General features: G+C 32.3%; 1 protein-coding gene across 1 annotated transcript; it reads right to left on the bottom strand.

The window, feature by feature from the left end:
- Positions 1–1,838: 1,838 nt before the first annotated feature.
- LOC100248525 (probable protein phosphatase 2C 25) lies at positions 1,839–4,385 on the bottom strand. The gene is made up of 4 exons (XM_002272558.5): positions 3,663–4,385; positions 2,705–3,043; positions 2,432–2,611; positions 1,839–2,315 (listed from the first exon to the last, which is right to left on the bottom strand). The coding sequence occupies exons 1-4, from the start codon at positions 4,101–4,103 to the stop codon at positions 2,151–2,153; spliced, it is 1,125 nt and encodes a 374-aa protein (XP_002272594.2). The 5' UTR covers positions 4,104–4,385; the 3' UTR covers positions 1,839–2,150.
- Between the last annotated feature and the right edge of the window lie 8,113 nt (positions 4,386–12,498).

The raw sequence follows: 12,498 nt of genomic DNA, 5'->3' as shown, positions 1-12,498 counted from the left end.
ACTGGACAAATAAAAACTTCAAAATTAATAAATAAATAATAATAGATATATTGAAATTATTTTATTAAATAAATTGACATGATATAATTTTGTAATATTTAATAATAATATCATTTACGTTAATAAGAAATATGAATTTTCTAAATAGATATTTAATATTAATTTATATCAAACATCTGATCTGATTAAATGTTGCGTTAATGATTTATACACATTATATTACCACGATTTAATTTAATATTAAAACGAAGGCAATGCAACTGCTTGACACTATTGAATTGAATAAATGGATCATGGAAACAAAATGTTTATAAAATAATATATTTATACATTGCTTTTATTTTGAAATAATATAACTAAACATTTCAATATAATTATAGTTTATATAATAATTTATTTTAATTTTTTTTTTCCTTTCCTTTTCTTATTATCCTTGAGAGTTAAGAATCAAACCAGGTTATGCACTAAAACGGTTCATATCCATGTTCTCACAAAACCTATAATCCACTGCTAGGCTCCAAATAAAAGATTCCAAGAATAATTGTCAGGTTGCTTTCCTGCGAGAATTTCTTCGAAGATCTTTCATCAACTTGCGTGGGAAAATTTTGGTACTTCAGGGATAGTGCTGGACGATAAATCTGACTGCGCAATTTCCCACTTGCCTACTTGTAGGCTTTTGGTGAGTGGGCAAGCATGTAATCTTTTGTCGTATTAGATCGCAGGTTTGTCTTTATTTTGGATCAAATCAACAACTGTTCTCAAATACAGTCCTTTTCTTTTCCCCTAGTTGAACCCGTCCTAAAAAAAATTGGAAATTTGGTTTCATTTTGAAGTACATGAAGTCATATTTTCTACCTGAAGTCTCACAGTGAGACATGATCATCCCACATAACACACTCGTCTTGAGGCATAACCATCTTCACTATTACACATCTATCTTATGGGCATTTATTCAATTGTCATTCTCCTAAGGATTAACATTATTTCTCGTCAACTATCATTTTCCTAATATGCTGCTGCTATGATTTGGATAAAATATATTTGACTATTACGTCAATTTTTTACTATTTAAAAATAATTAGTATTAGAGTTAAGGTTATGAATTCAAAACATAGAAGCTATTGAAGGATAAATTGTTAGGCATATAATAATTTTGCTCCCCGTGAAAATGGCAATCGAAGAAATGATATCGGGATGGGTATGGAAAGCCCAAGAAGGTGAAGCCTTCGTATGGACCTCTAATATAGAATGGTTAAGCCCCATTGTGACCCTTTGAATAGTTACATTGAAAACGAGTGTGAATGAGTATGACATTGAATCACATACAAATGATTTATAGGTAAGGTAATTAAGGATCAGTTTGGTAACATTTTTAAAAAATGCTTTTAACTTAAAAAGTGTCATTGAAAAAAAAAATGCCCTCCAATTATAAAATACTGACCATGGAGACAAATTTTGAATAGGTTTTCGGACTTTGGGTTTTGTATGGATTGACCAAGTAAATCTAGATTCTCCATTCTAGGCACCCTGTATCCAACATCGAAGTAGACCATGGGCCAGCTGCCTAACTAGACTGACCAAGTCCAATTATCCGATTACCAAACAAAAGCATACGTCGAAATAAACGATGTGTGGTAAACAAGTGATTCCTCCTAAAGTCAAAGCAAGAAAGCGATCAATCAAGAGAAAGCCAATTCTTCTTCTAGTGGCCATATCCAAACAAATTCTGTTTCTTGAATCTATTCAATGGCCTGAAGGGTAGAAACAGAAAGTGCACATCAAAAGCAAAGAATACAAATGACTATAAAACAACATTCACGCTGGTGGATACACAAGCATTTATCATGCAAAAAATTCAAAATTTGATTCAATAAGTGTTTCTAGGTAAGTTAATAATCACTAGTAATCCATTCACTTGGAATGGGGATGATTTACAGTTATTTCAATAAACTACCCATGGCGGCTCTGACAATTTCACAATCGAAGGCAGTTAGTACATGGTCATTATCGCTGCAAAACCACCACCATTACCGTTACTGGTAACAGCTCCAGGATGGCGAGGAACATCAATAAAATTCCTACCTTCCTAGCTTCCAAGGCAAAACAAAATCAACTTGTCCTCCTCTGAATTTCCTTCCTCTTAGGATGAATCATGAAAGGAAGTGACTTAACTGGATTACCATCACACTTATATCATCCGTGGAGCCTCCCCTTATTGCCAGGCGAGCAAGATTTTTACAAGCAGAAAATGGCTCTGGCTTATCAACTCCTATGCATAAAGGCCGGACTACATCTACTGCTTCCTGATTTGTAACCTGGAAAAAGAGGAAAATGGTTACATCATTCAGTGCCAAAGGCTTGAAATTTCAGTATGGAATAAGTCTCTACTTTTGGAGAAGACAAATAGAAGAACTCGATTAGGGTAATTTACCTTGTCCCATAGGCCATCAGAAGCTAGGATTAAGAACTCGCATTCGGGTTTTATCTTTAAACTTTTTGTCTCTGGTTCTGCTGTTACCCATTGTTTAAGATTTCTGTCTCCAATTCCTCTTGACACAGCAAGAGAACCCTGTATTCTCCAAACACCATGGCAACGGTCCACATATCCACCCTACAAAAGGGGTATGGAAAAAAAATTCATCAGTCTGAATGCAACAATTTATACTAAAATCCCAGCACAAGTGGAAAAAGAATAGCAGCTCACCAGAGTTTGAATCCTATCCATTTCATCTTCCCTTGAAGGTCGGTGATCAGATGTGAGGGCTTCAGCAATTCCTCCTCTGCTCATAACAGCACGACAATCACCTGCATTTGAGACATGAAGTTCACCTTCCCGAATCAATGCAGTCACACAGCAAGAACCACCACTAACATCTTCCTTCAAAAACTCTGCATCAGTGGCCAGGTAACCATTTTTTATTGCCACCTCGATTCCTTCATCCCCTTTCTTTGTCACTTCAGCCATCACATTCTTAGTAATGTTCTTTGCTGCAAAATCAGCAGCTTTTGCTCCTCCATGCCCATCAAAAACACCAAAGAAAGCCTGTAATTACAGAACATGGTCAAGACAAGCTCCAAGGACTAAAAAAATGAACCATTCTAAAACATGATCCATAAATAAAAGCACATATAACATTATTTGATGTTTTGAACTTTGAATCATTCTAAATTCTTCAGGAACAGGTAATGCCCTACAGCTTTGCTACTTCTCCAACAAAAATGAACTTATGCTTTCTACACCATAAGATACAACGAGGGTTTCTTAGTTTTATAGCATCATGCCTTGAATTTCAAGTTTTTAACACCTTACTAATTTCCCATGTAATTTCAACCACCCAAACTCTTGTTGAACCATTGACTTCAAAATCTACAGGTATCTATAGGAAAACCTGAACTTTGAAACCATGATTTGTCATCAGAATCCCCCAATTAATGCCATTGAAATTCCACCTATTCCATGGTTAGTTAAATTGTTTTCATCCTAAATCAATTTCAATTAGCTCGGTTTCATCCGAAATTCAACTTCAACTAAGATTCCAATAAATCCGTATTCATTTACAGAATTTGATTCTCAGGACGAAGCAAATTCAAATATAAAAAATAAAAAATTTAAAAAAAGGGAGAAAAACATCATTTTTCTAGGTAAATAAATGGAAAATTACCTGTTTAGAATCTCCTCCGAGATCAACATCAGCCGAGTAGCGATCCTCCATGGCAGCCCTCCTCCCTCTCTTACAATACACCGAGTATCCCTCCCCCTCAACCTCCACCTCATCCAACCTCTCCACTCTCGCCGGCGAATCAAGCGCGAAGCAACACGCCGGAATCATCGGAATACTCAACTTCGCCGGCCTCTTCCGTTTCGAAGCCGTAGTTGGCGCGACCGACAACCCCTCCTGAAATTCCTTGTGCACAATTTCCTGCTTGTGTAGCCTCGGAGACGCCGGCAACGACAGTGACGATGAGGGTGTCAACGGTGGCGGAGAGCGGAGGAGATTAAGCTTCCGAAGGTCGGGAGACGAAACCGATGATTTGCAGAAGACTGAAGAAACCCTGGACGGTGAGAACACGGGAGAGCTCGCTACAGCCACAGCGCACTGCATTTTGTCTCTCGGTTCCTTCTCTGGTATCCTTTTCTTTCTTTCTTTCTGAATCGTCCCCAAGAAGACAGGTTGTTTTTATAGACCGTTGGAAGACGAATGTAACGACGCCGTTTCGAATGAAACGGCGTCGTTGTGAAGGTGTTTATTTGCCGGTTCTGGGTACTAATGATTAGATTAATTGAATGCTTAATAATTCAACGTTGAAACGTTATGGCTGAGGTGAGATCTGGTGACCGAGTCGCTTCTGAGTCTCCTCAAGTTCTTGGTTGTTTTATGGTCGTCACCGTCCAGTGGCCGGTTCTCATTGGTCGGTCAAAATTATTAGTTTGGTCAAGTCGGTGTCAAGTGATGTGTCAAATGACGCGATGCTCTCTCCATCCTCCTTTATTTTCTTTAATCCTCTTTTATTTTTATTTTTATTTTTTATGCTAAAAAAGTAAAAATAGCACAGGTTAATGTTAGATATGTTTCAAGGTATAAGGAACAAAATTAAATTATTTTTCATGAAAAAACATTTTAAATAATATTTATGTAATAAAAATATTTTTCTTATTTCATATTAACATTTAAAAAATGATTTTAATTTCTAGTTTTTATTTTTATTATTTCATTATGATCTTGAGAATTAAGAAAATTTGTAAGAAAAATAAATTGAAAATTATTTTATTTTTTTTTACCTACAAATTTCTTAAATTAAAAAATATTAAATAAAATAACTTAATATTATAACTGAAAATTATTTTTAACTTTAAGTCAAAATAATTAAATTTTTATAATAAATATTTTATAGTTATATCACATATCATAATATTTTAAGTATATATATTTTATAAATAAGTTTATTTATTTTTATATGAATGTTCCACAAATAGATTTATTGCTTACAAGTAATGAAAATAATTATAAATTAAAATTAATGAGAACAAATATAGGTTAAAGTTAATAAAGGTGAATGTGTGTAGACCCTCTTTTGGCTTTGTTTATATATATATATATATATATATTTGTTTACGAGTGGGGGGCAAATTCTGGAAATGGAGCTGCTGGAGACGCGTAGCAGAATAGGTGACTAGAGCCATGGTGGTGGTTGGGACTCCAGGGTTGCTGAGGTGAGGAACAACAGAGCAGGTGCGGATTTTCCGGGAAGCAGACAAAAACGAAGGGTTTTAGAGAGAGAAAAAAAAAAGAGGAAAAGAAAGAAAAAAGGATAAGGATTTTTTGGGATCTAGATAGCGTTTTTTTTGGGGGGGGATACTGGTTTGAAGGTGAGAGTCATCTTCGTTCTCAGTTTGGCATTCAGAGCCATCACACCCTCCTTTCCATTTGGGCATTCAGAGCCATCACACCCTTTTTTTCACTTGGCGTTCAGAGCTGTCGTTTCAGTTTGGCATTCAGAGCCACGGTTTCGGGTTGACATTTAGAGTTATCACATTGCTTGCTTTCCATTTGGCGTTCAAAGCCATTGTTTAGTTTCGGCGTTCAGAGTCACTATCGCTTCTCAATTTTGACATTCAGAGCCATCACTATTTTCAGTTTGGCGTTCAGAGTCGTCATCACTTTTCAGTTTGGTGTTCAGAGTCATCATCGCTTATTCAGTTTGGCGTTTAGAGCCATCATCACTTCTCAGTTTGGTGGTTCAAACCCCAGGAGCTAAGTGCTGACGGAAATGGATCCGGACATGTCTACCCGGAGAAATTAAATCCTCCTCTCCCACCAGGCGACAGGCGTCGACTGTGAAGTATCCGGATAAGGTGAATCGTCTTCCTCTCCCATCCGGCGACAGCCGTTGATTGCGAAGTATCCGGATAAATTGAATCGTCCTCCTCTCCCATCCGGCGACAGGCGCCGACTGTGAAGCATCCGGATAAGTGTTGCCAGAGGATCCGGACATGTCTATCCGGAAAAGGTGAATCATCCTCCTCTCCCATCCAACGACAGACGCCGACTGTGAAGCATTCGAATAAGTGTTGCCAGAGGATCCAGACATGTCTATTCAGAGAAGGTGAATCGTCCTCCTCTCCCATCCGGTGACAGGCGGCGATTGCGAAGTATCCGAAGAAGGTGAATTGTCTGCCGTGTAGAATTCCCGTCCGAGTGTAAATGAGTGAGAATTCCCCGTTCGGGTGGAATGAGTGAGAATCCTCGTCCGGGTGGAATGAGTGAGAATCCCCGTCATGGTGGAATGAATGAGAATTCCCGTCCGGGTGGAATGAGCGAGAATTTTCGTCCGGGTGAAATGAGCGATGTCGCGTGTTAGTAAAGGGGACTAGTGCATGAACAATAAATTGGGCTTTGCATTCGCTTTCATTGAAGTAAACCGGTTCATCACTCAAGTACATTCTTTACTTCTCCTATTCATTCAATTATTTTGTTTTGAGTAATATTTATCTGGTATCCACGCTCGATTAATCAATTGTCATGATTGCCTCATTTTATTAGTAGAGACCCGCTTTAGGGACTTAGAGGGGTGCTACGGTCCTTACCGTATCTTCCTGATAAGTAACCTGACCCCCGAACCCGATCCGGTTTTTCACAGACCACTTTTTCCAAAGTAAGGAGTCACACTTAGGGTTTTTCTTTCTTATTTTGTTTAACTTTAAAAAAAATAAAACAAAAATAAGTGGCGACTCCAAGTCATTTTTCCTAATCAATAAAATCATTTTTCAAAACAATAAAAACCGAGCTCGCCATCGAGTGGGAAACGCATGAGCCGAAATGCGGGGTCCACAATGTGTTAATTTAATTATTTAATATCAAACAATCTTAATATTAAAGTAATAAATTTTAAATTATTAATTTAAAATCAATTTAAGTTATTAATTAATTAATATTAAATTTTATCAAGCACCCATATAATAATATAAAAAATATGTATAATTTTTTAAATGATAAAATACATTATATATTCAAGAGTGATAAAACAATTTCATATACTTTTATGTCTCTTGATTATTGATTGATTAAGGAAAAAAAATGCTGATCGATAACATATTTAGAGTATGTTTAGCAGTTTTTTATACAAAAATATTTTTAATGGAATATAGATTTTTTGAAAGTGTATTTAAAATAATTATTTATCAAATATTCATTTAAAAGACACTATAAAAAGATTTTTCTTAAAAAACACTCAAGTTCAAAAGCTTTTTTTAAAAAATATTGTCAAATAATCTTTTAATATGATAAAATAAATCAAACAGACAAAGACGATTGTTGTGAATAAAATTTCCAATATTGTTAACCCTCTCATCAAAATTATAAGATATGATAAAATCCAATAATTTAATAATTTTGAGATCTGATAAAATCAAATAATTCAAAATGACTTTTCAAACCGACAAAACATGGGATACACATTACACCATAAATTTGAATTGAAAGTGAGATTTCAAGAAATGGAAAATCTATTTGTCTTTTTTCCTCACATTCAATGAACAGTCCTACAAAATTTTCATAAACAGAGAAAAGGTAGCTACCGAAATCAAAGCGATGACCTTAGCTTTACAAATGCGACGAATTGGCCGGTTAGGGGAGAGGGGTCAAACTGGGTATATCACAATAAAAAATTAGACCTTAATAATACAATGCATGCAAATGTAATCCTATGTTGTGTTTTCTAAACCCAAAACTTCAATATCATACATATAAAAAAATAAAATATTAAAAATATAATTTTATGCACCATTTGGACACACTTCATGCTTTCTAAGGATAATGACCGTTGTGAATTATTTAAAAAATAAAAAAATCATATTTTTTATTAACTCAGATTATAAATTTTTTAAAAGTAATTTTTAAAAGACAAAGTAAACTAACACTTTTAGATAATAGTTTATATTTATTTATATTTTTAAGCTTAATGATGGGTCACTTATATTATGATATTTAGAAGTGGGGTGTGATATCCAAAATGATTGAACTACCCTCAATGAATATTAATTGGTTTTTAAATGAAATTATCAAAATCGAAATAAAAAATCACTAGATTAGATTGTCAAATACCCACCTAAGATTTTATATACAATTTATTATCATCTTTTATTTTTTATTTTTAAAATGTATAAAAAACATTTAGTAAATAATAGTAAATAAAAAAATATAAATATGTTCATTTTCAAATTTTATTAAATTGACAAAAATAATAATAATTATACATATATAGTTATTTATGCCATATGATTAAATATCATTACTATATTAAATGTGTTTTACGTATCATATATTTTCTTACAAATTTTGTTATATATATTAATGTTTAATAAAACAACATATTATTACTTATTATTTCATTCAAAACAATAATAATTTTTCTATCCATTACCTTCCATACCATCACTTTTAAAGGATTTAATGTAAAAAAAAATTATAGTTTGGTTCTTAAAAATTATTAAGAAAATAGTTTTTTCATATTTGGTTTAACAACAAATATATATATATATATATTTTTAAATTATTTAATTATTATATAATAACAGAAAATAAGTAAAAAAAATTTTGAAGAAATATAAAAAAATAATTTATTAAGTTTAAATGTATTTTTTTATTCTTCTTTAGTTCTTCTTTTCTTTTATCTTTACTCTCTATTTTATTTCTTCAAAATTTAAGTATATTTAATAAATAGATAATTTTATTTCAAATTTCTATTACTACCCGTGAAAAATAATAGTAAAAAATAGTGATATACACTCCCCCATTCAGTCAAAGAATCCAACTCTCGTTTTAATTCTTTCCACTCGCCTCTTAAGTCTTAACTGTACTTCTGTTGTAAAAATTCAAAGGGAACTTTGACTTGGTCTGAAAGTGTAAAATTTGAACAAACCTCTCTGTTCTGATACACATTTTGTCGTGTTGCACATTTTCTTCTTTGATTAAAATAAAGAAAAAGAAAATGACATTATTATTGAGTCTGACCATTCCAAAAATAGTGAGTTAGACTTCAACATTAAAAAAAAAGGATTTTAAGAATTCGTCTTCCATTACTAGCCTAAGTTGGCAACCAACAAATACGAACGCCGTTGACTTGACTCTCTCACTACAGGATGGATTGGAGGTTGGAGGAGTTACATTTTTTGACCCAAAGTTGGATAAATTGAATGGTTCTTTCGAACGTTAAATATTCTCAGCTGGGATAAAATGTTCAAATCTTAGAATTTTATAAATCAATTTTAGCAGGTATTAAAGGGATAAAAAAAAATAAAAATGATTTTTTTTAAATAAAAATTCTTATATAAAATATAAAATATTTATTAAAAATGTACTTTGTACTTTAAAAAATTGTTCTTGATGGTTAGAATATTTAGGAAAGTTAATTTTTTTTATTTTTTTTATTTTTAGAGTTTTAAAATCTCTTTCGTATGTATGTATATTTATTATTGAATCAATTCATTTAGGGTTAATTGATTAAAAGGGTCAAAATAACTTTCATATTTGCAAATATAACCCACCAGTTAAAAAGTAAAAAAGTTGAACTGGTTTGAGACAAAAATGTCCTTCTTTTTTCTTTCCAACACATACAACTTATCATTTCCCTTTCCACCCTCATTTTTCCCTCCAAGACAACTTTTCCTTTTATAGCAAATTAGGTTCTAATTTTTTTATTTGGTCATTGGTTACTCTTTCTCTCTCTTTTCCTGCAGAGAACAAGTTTAACTTTTTACCAGTGTTTCATCTATTCTTCATTCTTGGTCACGAAAATATGAAAAAAAATGTAAGCAACCAATAATTTCTTTTTTTTTTATTATCTTTTTATTTCTTAAAAATTCAAAATCTGGTAAAAAATAGAGAGTCCATTGTTAGTTATGAAAATGTGAAAAGTTTCTTCAAAAGAAGTTGAAAAGATTTATCCATATGGAAAGTTCAAATGATGGTAAACAAATTCACAGTCATAAATTTCACCTAAACTTAATAATGGTTGAGTTGCATTAATAAATAACTTAATTGTGGTTAAGTTCTTTGTTCATTTTTTCACCTGAACTTAACAATAGTTGAGTTGCATTAACAAATAACTTAACTTTGAATAAATTTACAATCAGAATTTTCACCTGAACTTAATAATAGTTGAGTTGCATTAACAAATAACTTAACTGTGGATAAGTTCACAGTTAGAATTTTCACGTGAACTTAACAGTAGTTGAGTTGCATTAACAAATAACTTAACTGTTGATAAGTTTACAATTAGAATTTTCACATGAACTTAACAGTAGTTGAGTTGCATTAAAAAAGAACTTAATCACAGTTAAGTTCATAGTCAGAATTTTCACCTAAACTTAACCGTAGTTGAGTTGCATTAACAAAGAACTCAACCACAGTTAAGTTCACAGTTAGAATTTTCACCTAAACTTAACAATGGTTCAGTTGCATTAATAAAAAACTTAATTGAGGTTAAATTCGCACTCAGAATATTCACCTGAACTTAACAATTGTTGAGTTGCATTAAAAAATAACTTAACTATAGTTAAGTTGACAGTTATAGTTACATTACAAAAATTGTAACTTTCAGCATCAAGTCAAATTCATCTAAAATAACAGTCAACACTCAATAACATATAAACCTTTTACATAATCAAAATGAAACCCATTACATGGGTAAATTTTTGAAGTAGAACAATTCAATTGTCATTTTCTCTTTAAACCAATCAATGCGGGCACGGGTCAGTGATCTGAATGGATGATCATGCATTAAGTATTCTACATATTTAATCAGGAATATCCCACAATCACCACTGCATGAAACACAAGTAATCATAATTAAGATGACTAAAAAAAATTTACTGTATAAGGCATAAAGGTGAAATGATAAAATGAAGTTTGCATATTTGTTTACTTACTCATACTCTTGTTGAGGAACATCATGCAACCGTTCAATGTCCCACTGTTCTTCACTCTTAGGATCACCGTTCTTCCCATAATATGATGTAGCATGCAAAATACGCGGTAATACTTTAGCTAAAGGTATTATGACACCTTTTAGTTTGTTATCACTATTAATGCCTATCAATGAATCATACACAAATATTCTCATCTGAGAAAGGTAAACTACTCCCAAGACCCAATACATACTTCGGACATTAATAGGGACATAGACGATGTCCACCTCGGACAATTTCATGGAAGGAGTTGGGTGAAGCCCATTAACATAGTCAACAAGAATATCATTTGCTTGCATTTGGAATTGATTCCACTTTTTAGCATGCTTCTCCCACATTGCTTTCACATTTGCTATATAAGAAAAGGTAAAAAAGAATAGTTAAACTACCATAATTTAACTAGTATTATGAGGGTCAATAGTAAAAATAAACTATACATACCCAAAACATTATATTTGTGGTGGTAAAATTTTGAGAAAATGCATGGGGCTTTTCTATTATCCGCTTACGGAAAAAGTAGAAAGCAACATCAATATGCTAGACAACATATACAAAGAAAAACATTAGTTATACTATTTCATTATAATAACAATATACTAATAAGTAAAAGCAAACACAATAAGAACATTTAAAAACCGTGTCTTTGAGCCATGAACCATGTTGAACTAGTGACTCAAACCATTCTTTGTCCGCATGCAAGTAATCAATATCAACCTTAAACTTTATTGTAATAATATATAAAAAAACCATGATCAAGCAAATAAGTTGCCAAAAAAAAAACTATTACAAGTTTAAAGTAAAGATAATTACCCTTGTTGAAGACTCAACCACTTATGAAAGACTTCTCTTGCTTCCTCAAAAATAGATTGCAAATGATTAAAGTCAGATGTTGTTTCCCCTTCCTTTCTATTTTTTCTTCTCTTTGTAGGGTCTGTGAAAGGAGGCTGCAAAAAATAAGACTTTTTTCAACTCATGTCTTTGCTTAAATATAGTGGGGGACAGTTGCTTTGGAAATACATAAACCGAAAAATTGTCTGATACAGTAGGGGTATCAAATAATTTGGCAATATCAACAATTAGATCAAAAATCACATCATCGTCTTTCTCCATCTTATTATGTGTTTTTCTGCAGCTATAATATTTGTTATTTCTTCTGTATTGGTATTCACATCTATATGGTCATGGTTCTCATCCTCCTTATCTTCCATCGGAGTCTCAAACTTGTCATCCAATGAATTAAAATCCATACCAGTGTCTTTTCTTTTTGTACCAGAATTTGAAAAGTTTGTATTATTTGTAGCACATGACTCATTTTGCCATTTCACCTACAATAAGATAGTAGAAATATATAAATAAAATACATAATTTGATTGAATAAATATATTACTAACATCCAATAAAAGTTGTCTTAAGTTATCAATCTTTCTGTTCACTTCCTTCAGTTTTTTCTTTAAATAATTGAAATTTGATTCAAACTTTTCTATATGTTTTATGAACCGTATCCATAGATTCTGCACATGTTATAAACAAAT

This window comes from Vitis vinifera, chromosome 13, assembly GCF_030704535.1.
Source record: "Vitis vinifera cultivar Pinot Noir 40024 chromosome 13, ASM3070453v1".
Classification (NCBI taxonomy): Eukaryota; Viridiplantae; Streptophyta; class Magnoliopsida; order Vitales; family Vitaceae; genus Vitis; species Vitis vinifera.
This window is presented reverse-complemented; position numbering and strand designations above follow the sequence as displayed.